The sequence below is a fragment of the Balaenoptera musculus genome, chromosome 3 (genome assembly GCF_009873245.2).
Source record: "Balaenoptera musculus isolate JJ_BM4_2016_0621 chromosome 3, mBalMus1.pri.v3, whole genome shotgun sequence".
Taxonomy (NCBI): Eukaryota; Metazoa; Chordata; class Mammalia; order Artiodactyla; family Balaenopteridae; genus Balaenoptera; species Balaenoptera musculus.
Genome location: NC_045787.1, coordinates 111256623 through 111283425, shown reverse-complemented (window position 1 = coordinate 111283425; position 26803 = coordinate 111256623). Strand labels below are relative to the sequence as shown.

General features: G+C 37.0%; 1 protein-coding gene across 1 annotated transcript in view; it reads right to left on the bottom strand.

Annotated features, from left to right (window-relative positions):
* Positions 1 to 1262: 1262 nt before the first annotated feature.
* DDX46 (DEAD-box helicase 46) overlaps positions 1263 to 26803 on the bottom strand; it is a 56008-nt gene continuing 30467 nt past the window's right edge. Inside the window, exons 16-23 of the mRNA XM_036846611.1 lie at positions 17883 to 18076; positions 16111 to 16248; positions 15647 to 15796; positions 12633 to 12809; positions 10246 to 10464; positions 9705 to 9849; positions 2812 to 2885; positions 1263 to 1634 (exon numbers count right to left, since the gene is read on the bottom strand). Coding sequence (XP_036702506.1) covers positions 1587 to 1634; positions 2812 to 2885; positions 9705 to 9849; positions 10246 to 10464; positions 12633 to 12809; positions 15647 to 15796; positions 16111 to 16248; positions 17883 to 18076 — 1145 coding nt within the window. The 3' untranslated portion in view covers positions 1263 to 1586. The remainder of the gene's footprint in view (positions 1635 to 2811; positions 2886 to 9704; positions 9850 to 10245; positions 10465 to 12632; positions 12810 to 15646; positions 15797 to 16110; positions 16249 to 17882; positions 18077 to 26803) is intronic.

Sequence of the window (26803 nt, the reverse complement as noted above, 5' to 3'; positions counted from 1 at the left end):
ACAAAATACTATCAGTGGCTTATTACAACTAGATATACAAACATAAAGGTAATAATGCTAAAATGATGTAAAACTCTGAATCTCCAAGTGATGGAGCAGGCTGAAGGGAGCACCAATTGCCATCAATGTGGGGCTGTAACATATTCTATCAAAAGAAACAAACTATCACTAGGTAACAAAAATAAGGATATAAATAAAATGGGGGGAGGGGGGAGGAGCCCAAGATGCCTGAAATCTTATAGTAAATGGTTTATTTGGTTCTGTTGTTACCTGTGTTGTGTCTGTCTTCTTCCTCTAAGAAAAAAAGAGGATATGCGAGGGATCCAAGAATATTTCCAAGTTATACCTTAGATTTTCATAAAGGATAACTTTATATTGAAGAAATCATGATTGATACTCCTTGTCACTTTAACCACCTAACGTACTATTAAAATAATTTAACAGCTATAATATTCTTTGGTTTTTTTCTCTTTTAAAAACTCTAAGTCAAGAATACTCAAAGGAACTTCTGTATCTTTTAATTTAAGAAATACATCTATTTAATTCCTGAAAATTTTATTTTTTCAAGGAGTGACAACAATATGAAGTTCTAATACACCAGGAGTCTTGAAAAAAATTAGGTGATCCAATTATAACAATTTAAATTAGAATATTCAGGAAATATATCTGAAGGCTCAAAAATATAATTTATGATTCTTTGTGAACTAAATTTCACTGAGAAATGCTTAAAGTCTAAGTTTAAAATGTGAGTGCCATTATGCTTTTTTTAAGAAAGAAAATTCACAACCTACTCAATAATCCTGAAGAAAAATCAGATTGGTATGGTGTTTGCATGTACAGATGCATAAACGCACACTTTCAGGGGGAAAAAACAATCATATTAATATTTATAGGCTACAAATCACTTTCTTTTAAGGAAGATTAGAAAAGAGTTAGTAGCTAGGCACAGAGCCAGAGGTTGTGAGGGGAACCTAAAAGTAGTAAATACTAAAACTCTTAGCAGTATAAAAGAATGCAAAAAATTCTTATACTACAAATTTTTAATTTTACAAAACCAAAAACCAGTCCAACTATGGCCCATACACGATAATAAAAATTGAAACAAAAACTGTGAGCCCATTTTGTAAAAATTCTATTATAATATTCTCAAATCTAGTTCATATTGTTCCACTGAGTCAAGTAAGATTTAAGCTCAAGGTGATCACAAAATTAGAGAACTTTACCTTTTCTGAGGAGATTATCACAATTTCACTGCAAGAAGATAAGGTGAATAGCCCCTTAACGACTTACATGCTTTATTTCCTTCAATGGAAAGTCCAAATATTTTAATTTTCTTACGCTTCTGGAATATTATCCAGATTTACATTAAAGGGCACTTTAATGAAAACTTTAAATATAGTTTGATAATTCTGGGGATACTTACTGAAAGAAGATTCGTTAGCAAATACTGGTTTCTTGTATTTAAAAAATAAAAATCAGCAAGACAGAATTTCAAAAATCTTAACTTAAAATACACTGTAAACTGTAGACAACAATTGCCACATGTATCACAGACCAGCACAGGTAAAAAGTTTTTTCCAGATGTTTTATAAGACTTTGTATCTTCCTTTATTTGTTGGTTGGTATGAATTTTGCTACAAGAGAAAATAAAAGGCATATGATCAGTAAAAGGGAGGAAAAAAAAAGAAATATGTTAAATAATTTCCTTTACAAACTTATAAAACTATCAGATATTTAAAATAAAAAATATTACTATTATATTGAGGAAGAAAGAACTATTCAACAATCATATCCCTGTGTTCACTCGACTGCTCCTTAACAACGGTTCTGAACCAACTTAATGGTGGTGACATTCTTTTTCTATCACTCCTTGGTGAAAGTCACTTGATTTAAACGTTTTTATTCTTCCCTCTTGTTTTGTGTACCTTCTATTCTTTAAATTTTTTATCCACCCGAAAGAATGTTCTGTAAGGGAAATTTGAGAAAAGCCCTCAAAAACACATTCTTAGAGAAAGGATAAAGTTTCCTTTCAAAGGGTCCTCATCCCAATGTACACATTGTAGGGAGAGTTTACAGGGATGTGTCTGCTTCCTTTGGAAAGGTGGTCTATAAAAGGCCGCTTTATCCAAAAATTAAGTCCTCATCTAAGTTTAAAAACACTCAAAACACCTAAGTTTAAAAACACTGGCAAAAATGTAGAGAAACTGGAATTTTCATACACTGCTGAAGGTAATGTAAACTGGTATAACTACTCTGCTAAACTACACATACCCTATAACTAGCAATTCTACTCCAAGGTATATACTCAAGAAAAAAATATACTAACGTGTACCAAAGAGACGTGGAAGAATGTTCATAGAAGCATTATTCATAAAACCAAAAACTAAAATGACCTCAAAGTCTAAAACATAAATTAACTGTGGTATATTCACATGCTTAAATACTATACTATTTAATACTATTGATTTCCTCAAAGTAATGTTGAGTGAAAGAAATCAGATATAAAAGAGTACACAGCATTTGATTCCACTTATATGGAGTTCAGAAATAGGCGAAACTAATCTGCAATGTTGAAAGTCAGAATAATGTTACATTTGGGGGCAATGAATAGTGACAAGGAGGGGCATGAGCAGGGCTTCTGGGATACTGGTGATGTTCTGTATTTCTTCAACTGGGTAGTGATCACATCAGTGTGCTTATTTTGTGAAAATTCATCAAACTATATGTATATCATTTGTCTACTTTTCTTATTTACATTATAGTTCAATAAAACATTTATTAAATAAATAAGTCCTTGAGGTTTTCACTCACCAGCCGGATCAGTTCTTCTTTTATAAGCCTGGTGATTTCTGCCTTTGCTTTCTGCACAGCCAGTTCATTGGCACCTGGTGAGTGAGTGGAGAACATTATTTGTATTACTAGAATTATGCTGGATGTTTATCTACTTCATAGAGATCGGTAGGTGACTTTCAGCAACATTGTACTACTTGCCAAGATAGTCTTTCAATACCTGGTGGAACATCATCTACCTTGTATCATGGCTGCTTATTATTATGATTACTTTTAGAGTTTCAAATGTAGCCAGTGAGGTTAGTATTAAGAGTGTTAAGGTTAGTGAGGTACTAGCGTTACAAGTTCTTGTTATGTTGGTATGCAAAGAAAAGATAATTTGCAATTTGTCCAGAAGAGAAGAAAAAGTAAAAGGAAAATATAACTTCCTCGGTTCATTTATTTAGCAAATATTTATTGGATGTTTATTATGCTCTTTAAAGTCAGCAAATGTTTTGGAAAAGTGTCACCTGAGCAAAGTCTTAAAAGATGAATGGAGGACTAGCCAAGTTGGAGGAGGAGAGATGACATGAAAAGTATTTTACAAAGGGAATCATGTGTGTAATGGTACAGATTAAGAAAGTCATGCTTAACTACTGAAAAGTAAGAGAAGTACAACATGGTTGAAAAATTTTTTAAAGTGTGTGAAAGAACACAGCAAGATAGCCAAGTAGATGAGGTAGGCTGGAGACATCTGTATAGTTATAAATTCAAGAAACATTAAGCACCCACCATGTATGCTATACTATAAGAGATTCATCATACAAAGTACTCATTCATCTCTTTATGATCTTGTAGGCTACTAGAAAAACAAACTTGTAAAGATATTACAGCAAGATGAGTAGGTAGTAAGTAGTCTACCAGAGCAACTTTTATTTTATTTTATTTTATTTTTTTTTTATTCACACACACACACACTGTATTTTATTTTTACAAGACATAAATAGACTGACACCAAGCATTGTACATGGATGACCACAACAAAAGCAACAATGATTGCAATTACCAAACATGATATTTTATTTTTTAATAAAATTTTATTTATTTGTTTTTCGCTGCATTGGGTCTTCATTGCTGCGCGCAGGCTTTCTCTAGCTGTGGCAAGCGGGGGCTACTCTTCATTGCAGTGCGCAGGCTTCTCATTGTGGTGGCTTCTCTTGTTGCAGGGCACAGGCTCTAGGTGCGCGGGCTTCAGTAGTTGTGGCACGCGGGCTCAGTAGTTGTGGCTCGCGGGCTCTAGAGTGCAGGCTCGGTAGTTGTGGCACATGGGCTTAGTTGCTCTACAGCATGTGGGATCTTCCCAGACCAGGTCTCGAACCCGTGTCCCCTGCACTGGCAGGCGGAGTCTTAACCACTGCGCCACCAGGGAAGTCCCCAGAGCAACTTTTAAGTATCACTTCTTCCAAGAATCTTTCCCTAACTTCTCCAGGTGGGGTTAAGTGTTTTCTCCCTCAGGGCTCTCACAGGATTGTGTTCATACCATCATTAAACCACATTTTTTTTTTTTTTTGGCCACACGTGTGGCATGTGGAATCTTAGTTCCCTGAGAAGGAATTGAACCCCTGCCCCCAGCAGTGGAAGCGTGGAGTCTTAACCACTGGACCGCCGGGGAAGTCTCTGAAAGCACATTTTTAAGGCAGAATGGACAAGACGTTTTTTTCTGACTAGATGTGAACAGTGAAGAAGAGGAACAAAGATGCTAAGAGTTGAGTACCAAGTAAAGAAAATAACAGGTAATAAAGGAGATATTGAATCCAAGAGGAAGAACAGGTGCTACTATTAGCAGTGATAGTGGATGAAATTCGATTCTGAGACCGTTGTGGCTGAGGTGCTCAGGGGACACCAAGTTGGAAATTTCAGTAAGGCCAATGGAAACAAGGAGCAGAAGTAGAGGAGAGATGGAGGTTAGAGAGCCATCAAGGGTAAGTGTGGAGGGATTTGAAGCCAGGGGGCAATGCCAGGAAGTAGGTACATCTAGAGAGGTAACACGGTGCACACCTATAAAAGGAACAGAGCTGGACCAAAGAAGTAGACTAGAGATTAAGGACTAGGAGTGAAATGTCAAAGAATAAAAGAAGAACTGGGGTTGTAGAGAACTATGTTTTTATCATTTAAAAAAAAAAAATTTTTTTTTTTTGGTTGCCCCGCATGGCATGTGGAACTTCCCTGACCAGAGATTGAACCCATGTCCCCTGCAGTAGAAGCTCGAAGTCTTAACCACTGAACCACCAGGGAAGTCCTGTTTTTATCATTTTATATAAGAAAATCAAATAAGGAAAACAATTCACAAGAAATGGGAAAATTTCCCCCCATATTAGATATGCTAACTTTTTCAAACCCATAGAGAGGAGAGGAGAGGAGAGGAAAGGAGGAAGGGAGGAGTGGGAGGGAGAAGAGGAAAAGAAACGGGAGCGGGGAGGGGAGGAGGAGGAAGTGGAGAAAGAAGAGGAGGAGAAGAAGGAGGAAGAAAAAGAAACAGTTTAACAACAGGAAGGAAAGGGCCATGAGTATGGCTGTGAAGTCATAGCAACATATCTAATTTAACTCCTACACCTCGACCAGCCACTGACCACAACATTTTAAAGCTGTGGGTGCTGGAAGGGAAGAGAGGTGGATGAATGTGAAGCCAAGGGTATAATCAAGAGCCAAGCCAGAATGAAAATTATTAAAAAAATGAAATTCAGGAGGAAAATGTGCTACTTGGCATGAGTTGATGTGTAGCCTGTTGACATTCTCTGCTGTTTTAAAAAGAAGGAAAATGATACTCCCACCCAGCTCCAAGTGAAGAGCAATTTTCCTGCGTTAGTTAGAGCCTGACCATTTGGACCAGTTTAAATTTTTGACTGACACAGCTTCTTTAGGTAATAGGTTACATATGTTTATAAGCTGTCATGAAAAAGTGGCATTTCCTTTCATTGGTCCCAAAACAACTCTGGCTGCTTTTAAGGGATTCTCCACTAGTAAAAACAGAGGGTCACAAAACGGGCTATAAATTATACAGGCTGGCTAGGCACGTACGTCCTTCCTGTTCTCCTTCGCACTGCCGGGAGCTGCTGAGCCACACAGAGCCTCTAAGGAGCCAGGCAGTGGGGTCCCTCCAATTACAGAACTAGAAACAGATGACACTAGGCTCCTTCCAACACCTGTTTTCATCCTATTAGTGTTCAGTTGATTTGGTTGGAGTTTCAAAAACTAAAAGATCCTTTAAATCTAATCATCTATGAAAATTCTCAAAGCTTTACGTCATGTTAATTACCAATCTCCAGCTCTTATTTAGCATATTTATGTCGCCAGAATTCTCAAGATTCATTTCTGACAAGGTTCTCTTTTTACTGGGGGAGAAAAACCTTGCTTAGATTATAAAAATTAGATGTTACTTCCTAAGTACAAGTTGACAGTGGAAAGAAGCGCCCAGAACCATTTTAGGTGGATAGAAAAGTCAGCAGAAGCTGTGGGCTTCTCATTTCACTTCACTTGGTAGTACAGGAGATGTGTTCTGATAAAGTTATATACAAATTAAACCTGGCATACATTAATTATACTACACTAAATAAGTATAATTACCTTTAAATTAATAAATTATATATGGGATCCTTTTTCAAAGCAAACAATCATCTCTGATTTACCTCTTTAAAAGGCAGTCATTTAAAATACTGGTTTTGAAATCTTAGAGATAGTCAGAATAAACTACAGTTATGTTATTGCAAAAAATAATAATAAAAATAAAATACAATACTGGTTTTGCTTAAATGACACCTATGACATTCAAGCTGAATATACAAGGATGACTCCATGTTTACCAAAGGTTTTATCATCAGATTCTACTGAATGACATCCTGTATGGCCTAATGAACACAGTAGTAAGAGAAAGCTGTCCAGTTCCAAGTGCAGAAAGATGTCAGTGTAATTTTCTCTCCTTGAACGCTGAGGTGCCAGCAACCCACATTTTACCTCACAATAAGGAACAGTGTCACATGATTCAGAAACACACTGAGTCACTGGCAGAGCAAAAGTCTTTCAGGATACATAAAAGGGTGCCATTTAAAAACCTGACTTGAAATAGATATGATCCAGGTTCTCAAAGTCACAATCACAAATAAAAAAATACGACTTGCCTAGTTCTGGACCCACATTCTTTGCACACCATTTAACATATGTATGAATCTTACTGTACTGTAAAGGTAGAATTTCAATAATATGGAAAACATAAAGGCTATATCTGAGTTTTACCTTTGCCACAATTCATCATTATTCATTTTAAAAAGTCCAAAAGTGAGAGTGATATCAGTGAAAATGGCACAGGAGGGAACTTCAAAAGCCTGTCCCTCCACAAAAGCAGTGAATAAACTTGCAAAAACTGTTAAAATCAATTTTATCAGAACTCAGAAACTAATAAAAACCTTACATCAACCAGGCAAACCCTTATTAAAGGAGAAAAAACCAAAAACAAAAACCCAGCTCAATCCTGGTAACAAAACTTTTCTGTTTTTTAACTTACTCTGATCCTATCAAGCATTTTGACCAGGAAACAACTTCTACTTAGGGTAAATGGGATGCACACTGCACGTGCATTTCTCTTCTTGTAGTCTTTATGTTAAGAAGTCACACAGGGCTTCCCTGGTGGCGCAGTGGTTGAGAGTCTGCCTGCCAATGCAGGGGACACGGGTTCGAGCCCTGGTCTGGGAAGATCCCACATGCCGCGGAGCAACTGGGCCCGTGAGCCACAACTGCTGAGCCTGCGCGTCTGGAGCCTGTGCTCCGCAACAAGAGAGGCCGCGATGGTGAGAGGCCCGCGCACCGCGATGAAGAGTGGTCCCCGCTTGCCACAATTGGAGAAAGCCCTCGCAGAGAAACGAAGACCCAACACAGTCATAAATAAATAAATAAATAAATAAAAGAACGTGAATTTCTTTAAAAAAAAAAAAAGTCACACAAAAACAATTTGAGGTCACCAGTTAAAAGTAAAGTAAATAGGCACAGTACTAACTTACTTTCACATCTGTGAAATTCTCTTTGTTTTGGCCAGGAAAGAATCAAACCCTAAAAATAAGTCCTCATATATATTTAAATCATTTTTAGTTTATATTTATTTCAGTAAGGAACTTACCTACAGTTATAAAGTCTTCACAACAATCAAAGGAATGCCAAAATATAACAAGAAAATACTAACTAGTGATAAACCTTATTTACAATATACTTTCAGTTTATACTTCCATTGATCTTTCCAGCAACAAACTTTAGAGCTGAGCTAGCCAATTCAGTAGCCATCAGCTACGTGGCTATTTAGATTTAAGTTAATAAAAATTAAATTAAATTTAAAATTTCTTGGTCACACTGGCCATATTTCAAGTGCTCCATAGCCATCAGAGTTTTTATTGGACAGTGCGGCTTTAGAGAGATCACATGGATATGCCTGTCAAATAATATTTTGTGTGCAGAACAGAAGTGGCTCTACAGCATGATCAGATGCATTATTCAGAAAATTTATCAAGTGCCTACCATGTGTCAGACACTGGGAATACAGCAGATGATAAAGTCACTGCATTCACAGAGCTCTAGTAGGGGAGACAGAAACAAGTAAAAATATACTATAATTTCTATGTAATGAGTACTGTGAAGAAAAACAAAGCAAGTAAAGAGCTACAGAGTGGTGAAATGAGATCAAGTAAGGCTTCCTTGTTAGAAGTGATGTGTATAACTCGAAGGACTAGACTGGTGTTTAAGATTATACAAGGTGTGGGAGAGCTCCTTTGCAGCCAACTAAGCCATTTAAGCAGTAGATATGCAGTCTCTGGATTTACATGACACACGGAGTAAAACCTCTTCACAGCTCCAACACCAGTGTTCAAAAAATATTTAGTTCATTAAATAGAAGAAATGGATCTGTGGCTGGTTTATGCTTAAAAATCTATTATAAAAATGTTCAAATTAAATATAAATGAAGGGAGACAAGTTATCTACCATGCAGTAGATAACAAAGTAGGAAAAAAATCAAACTGGAAACTGTCTTTTGAATTCATTCATGAATGTATAAAATAAGGTTTAAAAACACACTTGATCACTCTTAGATAACGCATTACTTATACCCTTTGAGGGACTTCCTTGGTGGCGCAGTGGTTAAGAATCCGCCTGCCAATGCAGGGGACATGGGTTCGAGCCCTGGTCCGGGAAGATCCCACATGTTGCAGAGCAACTAAGCCCGTGCGCCACAACTACTGAGGCCTGTGCTCTACAACCCGCGTGCTGCAACTACTGAAGCCTAGCCGCCTAGAGCCCATGCTCCACAACAAGAGAAGCCACCGCAATGAGAAGCCTGCACACCGCAACAAAGAGTAGCCCCCGATGGCCACAACTAGAGAAAGCCCAAGCACAGCAACGAAGACCCAACTCAGCCAAAAATAAAAAAGTAAATATACCCTGTGAGTTATGGTATTAATTGTCCTATTCTATTTTTTAAAAAGGTATGTATGAACTTTTAGGCATAAAATCAGAGGCAATATTTGCTTGGATAAACAAGCATTAAGTGGACTATTATATATAGTTGATTTACTTTCTAACCTAAACTTTGGCCTGAACGTTCTACTTACTGGAAGCATAAACAGACCAGTCCCGAAAATACACGTTTTCTTATAGAGTGATTTTCAATTTGACCAAATCGTCAAAACTGAAAGAGTCCCAAACACAGATCATTCACCTCTATATATGTACTAAACTTCTAAATAAAGACCACAATGATAGATGAAACTATTTTTTTTCTTATAGGTGTTCCTCATTTTCAGTCCTCTCTAGAACTGACCTCATATTCTTTCTGTGTCTATTACATCTATATCAACTGTGATCTAACTCAAGATTGAAACAGAACGAACAGTACATACTTTCAATTGCCAAGTAAATTTTCCGCTCTCCTTCCTTGGGTTCTTTGCCAGGTGGGAAGTATGTTCCTCTGATTGTAATTGCAGCTTCAGAATATTCACTGATTCTCTGCAGAGCTTCCTTAGAGGTAACTTTCCACCTAGCAGTCTATGAAATAAAGAGTGGGGGGACAATTATACTCCAAATAAAGATGTTAAAAAAATAAATAAATAAATAAAATAAAATAAAATAAAAAAGAGTGGGGGGAAAAATCACTTTACAACAGAATAAAGAAACCTGATGTACTGACAAAGAATAGGTTAACTAAATCATATTATGGTCAATATTAAGATTATAATTAACACCTACATCATAAATTCATTTAGATTCTAATGTAACTAGAACATAATCATAAAAATGGAATTTCTAGTGTTGTCTCCCCATCTAGATAAAAAGTAAAGCAGCCATTTAAATGTTCATGGGTTTTAAACAAGGCATTTTCGCTCCTAAAAAAGGAGTTTCTACTCTACAATAAAAAAAAAAAAGTTTAAATCTGTTACTTGCCTGTGGGAAGTCATTGATCTCTAATTCTTCTTCATATCTCTTAAAAGATTCATTCTGTCCACCATCCTGTCTCTCCTCTTCTTGTTTCTCCAAAGGCACATAATTAAGCTTGGCATTGATCTTTTCAGCAAGTTGCTCTGCAATGGTTTTTGCAGAGACAGTGGGAGCCAGGATGGTGCCACCTCTGAGAATTGCATTGGTGGCCTGCTGCATCACATCCTGCAGTTAAAGAAGACCTACAGTCAAATCTCAAATGAGGGCAGAGACAAGACCAAAGATCCCACCACAAAGTATTCTCTGGAAAGCCACTAACTAAAAGCATCTTTCTAATGTACAGTGCTACCCATAAGTGTAATTTAACAGCATATATTTATAACAGACAGTTTAATATATCTCCCTTACTTGATGAGAAAACAAGAATATTCAATTCTACATTAAAAATTCTACTGAATCTTAGATAATTAGGTAACTCTTGATATCAAATATAGTATAATATTTCTAAAATCATTTACATACTTTGTGGCTACTAGGAGTTTCCTCTGAATCAGAATCTTTGCCCACTACCACCACTGACCTCTTCCTCCCTCCACGGACCAACCCAACATTCTATAAATTACAGTAAATGACTTTACTCAACACATTTTTTAAATTTGAACTTAATTTTACTATGTGCCTAATGCAGAGATAATTCTTCTGTGGGTAATACACGACTCACACCTCAAGCTCTTCCAACAACAGCGAAAAGTTAGAGCCATTTGCTTTCACAATAAAGAGTTATTAGTAGCAATAATCCAAGACAATATTAGGTGAGGTGCTGTGTCCGTTGTCAGAAGAGGCACAGGCTTGAGTATAGTAAACACTTCATAGTAACTCACTGGCTAAATAAAACAGATGCAGAGACCCAAGGCTCTAAGCCTTGATTGTGGCTGCCTCACTAGGTCAGCCCACTGGCCTCTAGCTTGGTCATCCCACTTGGACAATACCGACCTGAACCTATACAGGCTACTGGACACAGGGCCCTGCAGGTCCCCAAACTCTCAAAATCTTAAAAATACTGTCAAAATTAACAAATTGTTCTTTAGGAATGCTATGAAAATTTAACCTTAGTTAAAAATTAAGTTAACCAAAATGCTGGAGAGGGTGTGGAGAAAAGGGAACCCTCCTACACTGTTGGTGCGAATGTAAACTGGTGCAGCAACTATGGAGAACAGTATGGAGGTTCCTCAAAAAACTAAAAGTAGAGTTGCCATATGATCCAGCAATCCCACTCCTGGGAATATATCTGGACAAAACTATAATTCAAAAAGATACATGCACCCTTATGTTCATAGCAGCACTATTTACAATAGCCAAGACATGGAAACAACCTAAATGTCCAGGAATGGATAAAGAAGATATGGTATGTGTATACAAACACACACACACACGTACATATATGTACATATATACATACACACAATGGAATACTACTCAGCCATAAAAAAGAATGAAATAATGCCATTTGCAGCAACATGATGAACCTAGAGATTATCATACTAAGCAAAGTAAGTCAGGAAGAGAAAGACAAATACCATATGATATTACTTATATGTGGAATCTAAAATATGACACAAATGAACCTATCTACAAAACAGAAACAGACTCAGACATAGAGAACAGACTTGTTTGTGGTTGCCAAGGGGGAGGGGGGTGGGGGAGGGATGGATTGGGAGTTTGGGATTAGCAGATGCAAACTATTATATAGAGAATGGGTAAAGAAGGTCCTATTGTATAGCAGAGGGAACTATATTCAATATCCTGTAATAAACCATAATGGAAAAGAGTAAGAATATATATATATGTACAACTGAATCACTTTGCTGTACAGCAAAAACTATCACAACACTATAAATCAACTATATTTCAAAAAAAAAAAAAATTAAGTTAACCAAAAAACTCCCAAGAGAAACAAGGCAAGTGAAATATTTAACACATTTTCCCACTGTCTAAACCCATGTTAGTTTCAGTTATGTAACTGGATATTCGTACTTCCAAGGTATTGTTTGTGTGCCCAATAACCCACCTAATATAAACAGAAAAGAAAGAAAAGAGAGTTATTTCTTTAGGATTTTGGTAAGATCAATCAGAATACTACTTTATAAAATTATCCATGGTTAACATGCTTAACAGTTAGGCCTTCCAGAATAGGCATTAAGACCTCAGTCAACCACACTAGAGAAATCACCCAAATATAATAATTGAAGAATTCTGTATTGAGAATAATGTTAAATGCTTACTACCTCAATGTCTAAAATAACTTCTTGTTCACTTGTGCTGACATAATTCCTGAAAAGCATTTAAATCAAAGAACTTACAAGAAGTACTAAGACTTGGAACAAATTACTTAATACCTGAGACTCAATGCCCAAATTCTTCTGAGCATTGATTCTAAGAGCCAATCTCTTTGCAATTTCTAACTTCTCAGCATTTCCTGCAGTTGGAGCAGGAACACTAGATGTTCCAGGAGCAGCCATATCCTTCACTCTCTTCTTTGAATTAAACATGCTTTCAATTTGCTCATCAATCTAAACAAGAAGAAAAAGGATTAGTAAAAATCTAATTAAAAATACCAATTTATAGAGGGAGAAGAGGAGGGGAAGGGGAAAGGAAAGGGAGGAGAGGGGAGAGAGAGAGGGAGGGAGGAAGGAAGGAAAGAAAGAAACAGATACAAGGCTGCAAGAACCACTTCAGCAGACTCCTGAGTGGTACAGATACATCCCAATTCAGTAAATGAAGAACATGTGCTGTCAAGACAGAGCAGACAACTTGATGCAGCTGAGTTGCTCCAGGGCCACGGCCTTAAGGCCACATTACATACACTGCAATGAAAGAGGCTGGACGAAGGGCAATAACTCAAGACCAGTGGACATCTAAAAATACAGTCAGTGGTTCACAGGGGAAATGCTGCAACAGGGTTCCTAAAATTCTTCCCAACTCCGAAAATGCAATTGGATTTACCAAAAAACTGGGTAAGAGAATCAGGAAAAAAAGCCTTTATTGTTTTTTTCCTTCAAGGAAGGAAAGAAATGAAGGTTGGTTTCCCCATCAAAGCAAGAGCAATGCTGAAAATTAGGCTAATATTTTAAATCTCAAATGAGGAGCAAGCTTTTTTCAGGGTTTAAAATTAATTAGGTTAATTTAGAAAGACCTTTTACTGAAATGGAAACAGACAACTTATCTTCTTTTTAAAATATTTGTTATCTAATAAGGGGTTTGAGTTACCAACTACTTTTAAACTAACATTTAATTAACCCTTTTAAATTAAACAGCATACATGGCGTTAAAATCCAAAACAAATGCATAAATCAGGAATGGGGAAGGTATATGGAGCTAGTTGACAGGGGTAACTTTACTTTTAACTTTATTCACTTTAGTATTGCTCTATTTTTTTTTACAAAACTTATATAATATTTTAACAAGAAGGAAAAAAATCAACATATTTCATTATGAGATTTTTTTTTAAATGTTTAAGTAACATAAAAAAACTGAGGTGGTTTTAAAAACAAAGCCACATATTATTTAATACTCTTCCCTCCAAGAGGTGGAGCCTCTCCTTAAATGTGGGCTGGACTTAGTGACTTGTTTCTAACAGACAAAAAAAAGTGGAAAAGCCAGTATGTAACCTCAGAGACTAGTCATAAAAGGTACTAAGGCTTTCCTCTTTGCTCTCTCTTGGATCACTCATTCTGGGGCAGCCAGCTGCCATGCTGTAAGGACACAAGTGCAAAGTGAAGAACAGAGGCATCCTCCCAACATTAAAGTGACTAAGCCATCTTGGAAGAAGATGGTCCTGCATCAGTGAAGCCTTCAGATAACTGCAACCTGGGACAACAGCTTGACTGCAACCTCATGAGACCCTAAGTAAGAACTACTTGGCTAAACTGCTCCTGATTTCCTAACCCTCAGGAATCATGAGATAATAAATGTTTATTGTTTTAACCTACTAAGTTTTGGATTGATTTGTTACATGGTAACAAATAACTAAAATATTGACTTAACTGAATTTTAAGCCAGTATGGTATGCTAGTAAGAAATGGCCTAGAGTTAATAGGAGACCCTGGTTCTGGTCCTGGCTGTGCTTAACAGCCAGTGTGGTCATTTCCTGAAATGACAAGATCAGATAGAATTCCTGATTTCCTAAATTGTGTTCTGAGCTAAGGTTTAACCGGGTATGTTTCAAAAACAAAAAAAAAGTTCTATGATCAAATATCAAATATGTTGGAAGATTTCTGGGTCAAATAAAGTTAAATAAGATTATTTTATTAATGACTTTTCACATCCTTTGATAGGATACCACTAATAGTGGTATATATTAGGCAGATTTTCCAAAATTATTTTATAATGAAAACATCTAAAGCTCAAGCTCCTGGGATTAGGGCTCCAAAGAATACTCTGTGAAACCCTTAACTTGCTGAGTCCTCAGGGTCCCTTTTCACTGGGTTACAAATAATTCCGTGAGCTAAGAACATGGGCTTTGAAGTAAGAACAGAACGGGTATAGATCCCAGCTCCTCCCCATAACAGCTATGCAAATCTGAAAAGGTTATTATTTCTTCCTAAGCCTCGGTCTCAATTATAAAATGGGAATACTCTGAGTATCCACTCATCTGGCTATTGTGAGGAAGTAAATGAAATAATCCCTGTAAAGCCCTTTGCACAGGACATGGCACTTAGTAGCACTCAATAAATGCTGACTATTATTATTAATAAGGATGTTGTATAACAATTAAATTGTAAAAGATTAAAAAACAATATTAGTACCAATGATGTTAAAGATACAAGGAGCCAGGCACTCTTATATAACACTACTGTGAGTGCAAACTGGTACTCACCTTGCAGGAGAACAATCTGACAACGTTTTAAGACCAAATTAGATATACCCTTTGGCCTAGCAAATTCCATTTATACATTCATCCTCAAGACTTAATGCGACGAATGTGCAAGGTTTAATGTTCAAGAATGAGCGATGAAGTAAAGTATATTCCAAATAAGGAATATATGGAAACAAACATGTTTGTTTCCATATATTCAAAAATAGGGATTTGATTCATTAAACTGTGGAACATCCACATAATGAAATATGTAACCAAAGAATAGCATAAGAGTGAATTTACTAAAAGGGAAGATTTCAACATAGGACTATTGTAAAGAAGATTATAAAGCAGTATGATCTCATTTCTATGAAAATACAGAAATACAGGCATAGGTGAATACGTCTGTATACATAGAAAAAAACTGAGAAGGGTACATAACGAAAAGTTTCCAGTAACTTGCTAACTAAACAAGCCTATGGTAAAACCTCCAGTACAAAAGGAATAACTGCTTCAACTGGTAAGAATAAGGCTTAGAACAACAATACTTACATCAACTGCAGCATCCTCATCATCTGAATCTTGAAGACCAAGAGCAGCTTTTTGTAACTTCTTTCTCTCATTTGCCAAAGCTTGTTCTGTTTCATCAAACTTGAATCCCTTACCAGAGAACCCACTACTCTTTTTAATTATTTTCCCTTCCTTTCAAGGAAAAACAAGAAAGTTAATTTCATAATAAAAAACTTTAATGTTCAGGAATTTATGGCAATTAAATATTTTTCAAGGCGGTGTATGACAATGTAACAAAAACATTTCATCTAGCATGTGAGAAAAAAGAACTCTATGTAGACTACAAAAAATACTAAGTTGAAGCAAAAGGGAGCATTTTGTTTTCACTCCTTTCCCTTCCTCTCTAAAGAGATAAATGAAAATAATCCTATCAAGATTTACAGGTATTAAATATTCAAGATTTAGAACACAATGACTTGCATAAAAATGAGAGTTAAAAAACTCACAGCTTTCTGTTGATCTTTGAAATCACTCCAAAGTTTCTCTAGATCAGGTGGCACTGCAGTCCCTGACAATTCAAGGGCTTTAATTATGTCACCAGCATACCGAGCCTGATCTTCTGTGATGAAAGTATAGGCGTAGCCCTAGTGAATGATGAAAAAGTGGTACTATTAAACACTAACAAGATGAATCCTCCTTAGATCACAAATAAGATAAAATCTGAGTCACCTAATATACCCTCTTTAAGATGACTCCATTACTAAAGAATTTCAAAGACCACAAAAGAGTCCTACTAAATTCTTTAATGGTTGAAAGTGAAATACCTAAGTTTAATATTTAAAAATAAGCAAAACCAGAAAATTTCTAATCTCTTTATGCATAAAGGGAAATACATGTGATTTTTACATAAATGCACAACTCCACTGTCATAAGTATTAACTTTAATATATCTTATTTCTCCCTTTTTGCTTGCATTCCCTTCCTCCACTACCTACTGCACCTCTCTACCCCAGCTAACCTGTATTAACGTCCTAGAATACAGCTTCCCATATTTTTTAAAGACCAATTAAAAGATATAAAAACATACACACATGTATATCTGGTATGTTTTTAACATATACAAAAATGAAGTCAGCTACATCACTTCCCTGGGATTCTCTAAAGCCTAAGGATGCAGGTGTCCCCAGCAGCTCTTTGGTTCAGGCAAGAGAAAGACTGGAGTTGTAAGTAGAGGAACAGCAAACTACAATTAGATTGCCATCTTCACAAAAAGCTCTACCCTACCAGTGAACTGCTATAAATTTTAAAACATGATTTAATATTTTATTTCAGGAGTACCTAGTTACCAGATTTGACCCATGGCCTACTTTTATACGACCCATGAACTAAAAGTGGTATTACATTTTTTAGGGTTGTGTATATATACACACACACACACACACACACACACACACGATGTGACAGAGACTGTGTGTGGCCCAAAAAGGCTACAATTTTAACTACCTGGCCCTTTACACAAAAAATTTCCCAAATCCACAGAATAACTCAGGTTAAAAGAATAAATGCCATCACTACTTATTAGCTATGTAAATCTGGCAAGTAACAATGTCAGTGTGCCTCAACTTTTCTCATCTGTTAAAAAGGGTAATATTATCCACCTCAAAAGGAATTTGTGAGAATAAAATGAGATGATATATGTAAAGCACTCAGAACAGTGGTGGGCATTTAATAAATACTCCATAAATATAACCTATTAATATTATTATTGCTTCAGTATGTAGAAATGTCCATGGTTGTAATATCAAATATATCACCATCAGTGCTTCCAACAATGGAATATTCTGCTGCCTTCAAAAAGAATGAGTTAGAACTATATACTTAACAGAATACAGATAAGTCAAAAAAGCAAATAATATTCATGTGTATGGGGGGGTGAGAACAGGGGTGATAGGTGTGGGCTGAGTGTATTTCATGATCCCTTATTTTAAAAAAAGCAATGAAAGATCTTGAACTATATGCATGTATGTATATACAGAAATTTTTAGGTGGGGAAAAATACCTTTTGGGGACACAAATGGTTAACACTATCTGCCTACAGAGAACAGCACTTAAGACATGTATATGTATATAAATGATGAACATCAACTATTCCCCATACTCTGATGATGAAGGATTTTCAGAATGTCCCCATAACTCCTATTATCTCCTCTTTATAATCATAAAGAAACACTTGTATTTTAACATAATAGAAATCAACTTTAAAAGCAATTATTTTTACTTTGTTGCCTGCTCTTCCAGTCCGTCCTGCTCTGTGCACATAATCCTCATAATGGTTGGGGCAGCTATAATTTACTACAAGAATCAGATGTTTCACATCTAGGCCTCGGGCAGCAACAGACGTAGCAACAAGAAGTTTGCAGGTCCCATTCTTAAAATCATTTATGATGCTATCTCTGTCATATTGATCAATGCCTGCAAGTAAATTAAAGAGTTGTAAAACCACATATTCAAATTAAATTTTCCATTTCCTCTGACATTCAGACAAAGAAGTTAAACACGGGGTAAAGAACAAATCCAACTTATATTGACCACATGTCCAACAACTACCATATAGAAAGTAAAAGACTTGGGGTGGGGGGGTTGGTGAGGAGTGATAAATTAGGAGTTTGGGATTAAAATATACACACTACTATATATAAAATAGATAACCAACAAGGATCTACAGTATAGCATAGGAAACTATACTCAACATCTTATAATAACCTATAATTGAAAAGAAACTAAAAGAGAATAGATATAATATATAACTGAATCATTTTGCTGTGCACCTGAAACACAACACTGTAAATCAACTACATTTCAATAAAAAATTTAAAAAAAAAAAAAAAAAGACTAAGGAAATTTAATGGCAAGATCAAAAGTTACTGCTATTTATGAATTCCAAATCTGCCCTGTTTTGCCCCCTTTCTTATATATAAGGCTTATCACTCCAGAAGCCCAACCTCAGAATCACTAACCTATATCTCTTATGGGGGCAAATGGGAAAAAGGCAGGTACATTCAGCCTATATTGACAGGATTCAGATCTTTCTAATTCTCTCATAGGTTATTTAGAGCCTTGCTACTCACAGTTTTGTCCCAAGGACCAGGAGCAGCATCACATGAGAGCTTGTTAGAAATGCAGAATCTCAGATCCTACCCCAAACTACTGAGTCAGATTCTGCATTTTAACAAGATCCATAGGTGATTACATATGCACATTAAAGTTTATGGTGCACTGCTTAAAAAGTACCCAACTGGATCTCTCTTAAAATTTGTTACTCAAAGAGCCTCAGGATGAGTGACAAAGCAGAGCATAAAATACCAAAATGTTCTTTTACAAAATGTCCAGGCCACAAATATACTTTATGATGGGGTACCTGGGAATCTCTAGTAATCAGAGAAGGGAATGGGATAAATTCTCAAACCTTGAAATTCATTTTTGCAGCAAGAGATATTCTAACATTCCGTATAAAACCTGTGTTTAACATATACAGAACATTTAGCATCTAAATATTTATCAATATTAATTTATATTACCTGAAGTTTTAAATGTACTCTTCAAAGATTGAATTATGGAAAATATTTGGATCTTATCTCAAGGAAACTAGGATCCAACACTGTACCCAAAAACCTCATAAGAAAAATTAGTGGAATCAGTAACAATATACATTAAGTTTATAATTTAAAAATACCACAACTTTTACTGTAGACTGAGGTATCCTGACACATGTGCAGTAGAGTTAGTAGTTAATGGCAGCAACCATTAACCCTCTTCCTTTTTAACATGACCTCAATTTTGTTATCCACCCAACACATGGTCACATGTATCAAACCAGAGATGAGCCTAATTCTCAGTCTCAGGAGGTGAGTAATGATTAGTGTAAACTAGCCCTTCTCAAACTTTCTGTGCTCAGGTTGTCTGTGCACTCTTAAAATTAATAAGAACCAGACCCAGAGAGCTTTAGTTTATCTAGGTCATCTCTATCAATATTTAATGTATTAGAAACTAGAACTGAGGAAAATTTTAAATATTTATTAACTTTTTAAAAAATAATAAAACAATTACATGCTAAAAAAATATATTTTTGTGAAGTAACTTTTCCAAAACAATAAAAATAAGGTGCTTCACATTTTTGCAAATCTCTTTGATGTCTGGCTTAATAGAAGATAGTTGGAGTCTCATATCTTCTGCATTCAATCTGTTGCAATTTAACACGCTGTGCAACCTCTAGAAAGCTATACTACATATACACTGATGAAAGAATGAAAGTGAAAAAGGCAAATAACTTGGCGGGGTTATTATGGAAATATTTTTGACCTCATGAAACCCCTGAAAATCTCAGAAACCTCAGGGGTGCAAGGATAATACATTAAGAACCATTTGTCATTCCCTTGTCTTTGAATGAATTAGGCATAAGCATGTGAAGCAATTCTGAACAAAAAGATGAAGTACAGACAGGGGATTATGGAGAAAAATTTCCTTACATATATAAAAAAATACACATTTACATCAAGGTAGGGGAAATCTTACAGACTAACCCTCCTGTGGGTAACAACTATGAATTCTGGACAAAATATAAAAAACTAACTACCTGAAGGCACCAGAGAGTGACTAAAAGAAGGCAGAAACTGGAAGGGAGTTGACACCTGGAAGAATGCAATGGCACTGGTTGAGTTTACAGGATTTTACTTCTTTATTTTAAACTTTCTGTTTGGGAGCAGGCCCTGAGCAGCCCAGGTAGGGAAGTCAAAACCTGAACAGAAACAGTCTTACTGACAAGAAGAAACAAGAAGAAAGCATTCAGGATAAACTCAGGACCAGAAAAGAGAGGATAAATCCCAGAAAGAACAACAGAGCAGGCACGTCCAACAGCGCATAAAAACATTGTCCAAGGACTTCCCTGGTGGCACAGTGGTTAAGAATCTGCCTGCCAATGTAGGGGACATGGGTTCGAGCCCAGGTCCGGGAAGATCCCACATGCCACGGAGCAAATAAGTCCATGCACCACAACTACTGAAGCCCCTGCGCCCTAGAGCCCACGCACCGCAACTACTGAGCCCACATGCCGCAAGTACTGAAGCTCATGCATCTAGAACCCGTGCTGCGCAACAAGAGAAGCCTCCGCACTGCAACAAAGCCCCCGCTCACTGCAACTAGAGAACGCCTGGGTGCAGAAACGAGGAAGGGAGGGAGGGAGGAAGGAATAAAATTAAAAACAAAAAAAACGCTGCCCAAATATCTGACACCTAAACTATACACACATGCGGCAGAATCCAAGTAGCCCAGCTCTGGCTGAAAGAAATTATTAGAAATTTCAGAGGCTGCCCATTACAAGAAAGACAGTTTCAAATATGGGTCCAGCCAAGTTAATGCCCTATTTAAAAAAAAAAAAAAAAAAAAACTTAAATAAAACATAAGAGAATTCAGACTCTACAAGGTATCATTCACAAATGCCAGTATACAAACCAAAATTACTAGACATACAAAGAAACAGAAAACTATAAAACAAAATCAATAGAAAAGATAATAGAAACTGACTTCAGATGACCAAGACATTATAATTAATAGTCAAAGATTTTAAAGCAACTATTACAATTGTGATCAAGGAAAAAAACTTTTAAATGCTTATAATGAATGGCTAGGAAATTTAATTAGAGAATCAGTAAAATATAAAAGAGAGCCAACTGGAAATTCTAAAACTAAAAAAAATACAATAATTGAATTTAAAAATTCACTGAATGGGCTTATTATTAGCAGATAAGAGATGACCAAAAACACACAGTGAACTTGCAGACAGAGTCAAAGAAATTATTCAGTCTTAGAGAGAAAAAAGATTGAAAAACAAAGACTGAACATACCATCAGTGATATGTGAGACAGAATCAAAAGGCTTAACATACATACAATTGGAGTCCCAAAAAGAGAGAAGAAAATAGGGCAGTAAAACAATCAATCAATCAATAAATCAAGAAATAACAGTCAAGGGACTTCCCTGGTGGCGCAGTGGATAAGACTCCACACTCCCAGTGCAGGGGGCCCAGGTTCGATCCCTGTTAAGGGAACTAGATCCCACACGCATGCCGCGACTAACAGTTTGCATGCCACAACTAAGGAGCCTGCCTTCCGCAACTAAGACCTGGTGCAACCAAATTAATTAATTAAGTAATTAATTTCTTAAAAAAAGAAATAACAGCCAAGAATTTCCCAAATTAGATGCAAGACATAAATTTACAGATTCTAGAAGGCGGTAAACCCCAAGGAGAATGAATACAAAGAAAATCATATCTAAATCAACTTACCATACGACCCAGCTATCCCATTCCTGGTTATCTACCCTTGAGAAATGAAATGTTCACACAAAAATCTGGACTTACATATTTAATAGCAGCTCTATTCATAATTGTCTAAAACTGGAAACAACCCAAATGTCCTTCAACAGATAAAGAAATACACAAACAGTGGTACATCCACACAAAATATACTATTAGATAATAAAAAGAAATGAACAATGCAACAACTTGAATGGATCTCAAAGCCATCACGCTGAGTGAAAAAAAAGCCAACTGCAAAAAGCTGTATAATGTATGACTGCATTTATAAACATCCTTATAAGAGCGCATCAGTGGTTTCAAGGAGCTATGTACAAGAGGAAAGAGAACCTTAGAGTTACTCTGCATAGGGATAGGACAAGGGAGTTTTGCGGGGTGAGGGAACTATTCTGTATCCTGATTATGGTGAATCCTTTGGGATGGTTAAATAGCCAAAAAACTGGAAGTAGCCTAGGTGACCAACAGAAATGACTAAACAAACTATGATATATTTATACACTGGAGTATTACTCAGCAATAAAAGGGAAGAGCTGTTACATCCAACATGGATGAAAACTCAAAAATATATGCAGAGTCAAAGATACCTGATACAAAACAGTCCATAATGTATGGTTCCATTTATCTGAAATTCTAAAACAGGTAAAGTTGGGAAAAAAATGTAAGAAGTGGGGGCAGGGACTGAGGGAAATTTCTGAGGTTACATCTTAACAGAGGTTTGGGTTTCACAACTTACATGCATTTGTCAAAACTCATCAAATGGTACACTCAGAATCTGTATATTTCACTATAGTTTACTTACAGATTTTTCATTTAAAAAAATTTTTAACTAGTGTTAATCATGTGCACACTGAAGTGAAATGTGCTGATGCTGCAACATATTCTGAAATGTATCAAAAAACTAAGAAAGGGCTTCCCTGGTGGCGCAGTGGTTAAGAATCCCCCTGCCAATGCAGGGGACACAGGTTCCAGCCCTGGTCTGGGAAGATCCCACATGCCACGGAGCAACTAAGCCCGTGTGCCACAACTACTGAGCTTGCGCTCTAGAGCCTGCAAGCCACAACTACTGAAGGCCACGCGCCAAGAGCCTGTGCTCCACAACAAGAGAGGCCACCGCAATGAGAAGCCCGCGCACCACAACGAAGAGTAGCCCCCGCTCGCTGCAACTAGAGAAAGCCCGCGCGCAGCAACAAAGACCCAACGCAGCCAAAAATAAATAAATAAAAAGAAAGAAATTTATTTTTTAAAAAAACTAAGAAAAATTGAGGAGTGGGTAAAAGGACAGATGGCTAAAGATGTGACAGATAAATGTAACAAAATGTTAATTGTAGAATCTAGTATTAGATATTCAAGGGTGTTCACGATATAGTTTTCTCAGATTTTCTGTGTTTGAAAATTTTGGTAATAAAAATGAGGGGGAAGAAAAGCCATAGATATATGGAAAACAGTCTTCCTCCTCTGGAAGTTGTCAGATCTGGAAGTGATGACTGAGCCTGCAGAAGGCTTTTTGCTGCCATAAAGAAAGCTTACTTAATAACTAAGTTATTATGCTCAAGATGGCAGTATAGAAACTACAATATGGTAACACTGAGCTACTGCTGAGTGAAGCAATCCTGGAATCGTTTTCCGTTTTTTTTTTTTTCTTTGGATGCACCGTGCAGCATGTGGCCTCTTAGTTCCCCAACCAGGGATAGAACCCAGGCCCCCTGCAGTGGAAGTACGGAGTCTTAACCACTGGACCGCCAGGGAAGTCCCCTGGAATCGTTCGACCATGGGATTTCATGTTTTGTAAAATAGTAAATATTCCTCATGATTTACAGCAGCTGAGTTCATATTTTCTGTTACTTGCAGAGAACCAAAAGAAAAAGTAACTGATATTAATAGTACATGTCAAAAGTCTCATTGAAGCATTTTGCCCTATTTTAAAATGTCTCTGTTTTCATATATCATAAACACCTGAAAGTAGAAACCATTGTGCTACTTTCCTAATTTCAGCAATATTTACCATATTAAATGCAGGTTGCGTCTTTAAGGAATTTTAAAATTCTTCATTATTAGTGCAAAAATGAAGAAATGGATGACTGACAGAATAGAAATTATAGCCATGGTTTAATGACAGTATTTTCAGATTTCTTCTTTCATTTTTTAACCCAGTTTAGAGGAAAGTTTAGAGGAATGCAGGTATGTGATAAATCAAAAATACAGTATTAAGAACAATATGCTCTCCATATATTTTGTTCATAAACTACAATTACCTGGCCTTTGTGCTCTAACAAAAAAGTCAAGCAACTGTGGAATGCTCTAATTGTTGAACTGAGAAAATTGTCTCAGGTTAACAAAACCAGGAGTGGGCAGAACACATCCACTCTCCAACCTCCTGCCTCCCTTTCTCCCTCCACTAGACCTGAAGACTAGAGAACTACAGGTGGCTCTGGAAGTGGCAGCACTCAGAGTGTCTCTGAGCTTCCTTCTCACTATTCAGAAGAGTAAGCAGGAATAAACAGCTATTATTCCATTAAGCGATAGGTTCTGCAAATCAGCCTGACTGCCCCTTTACGGAGGTCAATCTTAGAAGAACAGAAATACCATAATCTCCATCCTACAAATGAACAAGTCCAGGATTTTCTGTCATTTGGTCACAATCCAGAGTGAGCAGCATCTTGCAGTTGCAATAATCCTAGCAGGAAGAATGGACTAAATGTTTTGTAGTTTGTATTCTTTTTTCTTCTAAAGGGGCACAAAATTGTATGCATTTCAGACATACTAACACCCACACTTCTCACAACTAATGCCATTACATTATGTATTATGCATGAAATGCACATTAATTACATGTGCACATTAGGAATTTCATGGTTACACCTTTAAAAAAAATAATTCTTCAAAAGCCCTACATAATTTCATGCTGCGGAGCAACTAAGCCTGTGCACCACAACTACTGAGCCTGCGCTCTAGAGCCCGCGAGCCACAACTGCTGAGTCCACGTGCCACAACTACTGAAGCCCGGGCATGTAGAGCCCGTGCTCCACAACAAGAAAAGCCACTGCAATGAGAAGCCCGTGCACCACAACGAAGCGTAGCCCCCACTCACCACAACTGGAGAAAGCCCGCACGCAGCAACGAAGACCCAACACAGCCAAAAATAAATAAATAAATAAATAAATTTAGCTTTTAAAAAATCTAACTCACAACTTTAAAAATAAATAAATGAAAAGGAAAACACAACGAGTCATTTTCAAACATTAAAAGTTAACCAAATACATATCCTCAAAGCCCTTTTAATTGCATTCCACATGAAGCCTTGTGTGGTAGATTGTATTTTCCAAAGACAGCAGCAAAAGCATGTCCTATCCCACATGCTCTTCTGCATATCGAATGACATATTCCCATAAGGCGGTGGAGTCTATGCCTCCATTCCTTTGCATGTGGGCCAGTCTAGTGACTATTTTGACCTATAGAATATGGTGGAAATAAAATTTCCACCACTTCCCATTATCCTCCTTAACTGTCTTGGCAGCTTCTGGTTCTTGCCTTCTGGCCAAGCAGCCTCACAGAGAGGCTCACAAGTGAAAGAGTCAGGACTCGTGGCCAACAGCCTGACTGAGCTCTCAGTCAAGAGCCAGTACCAACTTGTCAGCTGCCTAAGTAAGGCAAATTGGAAATGGATCCCTAACCCCAACTGAGCCATCCAAGTAGACAGAGCATGAAAGAAAGACTAGTTATGTGTGCTAAGAGCTACACAAATTGCAGATTCATTAAAAAAGAAAAAAAAAATACGACTGTTGCCACTAAATTTGGGGGTGGTTTGTCACAAAGCCATATTGCCAGAACACTTGGTTAGTGAGTTTAATTCAAACTGTCTCTGTTCCATATGTTTAGTGTTCTAAGTCCCACATATATATAACAATGGCGATATTACACAGAAATTAATTAAAGCTCTAATGTGAATCATAATAAAAACCTCTAGGTAGCATGGTACAATGGAAAGAATAGAACATAAATCAAAAATTTTAAGTTCATAGAAACCAAGCCTATCGATCTGCACCTGAGTGACCAGCTGAGTTGGCCTCTGGAGACTGCGGATAAGCCAACCTTGCCTAGACAACCGAGTGAGAGGTACCCCGGTGGTTAGTGATTTCCTCCTGCCTCCTCACACAGTACCTGGGATTCTCATGACAGCAGTGACTGGTGAGGGACTTGACCAAGGGAGCCCCCCTCATCTCCCTCCAGTAGCGGTTAAGCTCATGGAGCGTGGACCCACCCAGGGTGGGTTCCAGTTCTGGCTCCACCATTTCTGTGTCACCCTGGCAAAGTTTCTTAACCTCACTATGCCTCGATTCCATCTTAAGATAAAAATATCTTAAAAGACAATAATGGTACGTACAGCATAGGGCTGTTTTGGGGATTAAATGAGTTATACTAAAGCACTGAGGCATTTCCTGGCACGTGGAAAGCGCTCTAAGGCAACTGCAGTTCTTTGATGTCTCAGTCTGTTTTTAGTTTGCGGATTCGGGAAAGTCATCAGAAACCATGTCCCTCCTCTGTTTCAGAAACTCCAAAGGCTCCCTTTGATTACAGCAGGGGCTCCGAAGTGATGGTGGAGGGTGAGGGGGTGGTGGGGGGAGAGGTAACATAGGGTGTGTGTGATATGATACGTTGGGGGAGGGCGAAGAAAATACTAGAATATTTCTAATTTTTGTGTTTTTTAATTTCTTGTTTGTGTGTTAATGTTTATAAAGAGCATATTACATTAGTTGTACATATAAATAACTTGTAAATAAATATTGGGGGTTTGGGCTGAAAAAAAAATTTTTAAGTTCAATTCCTCCTTA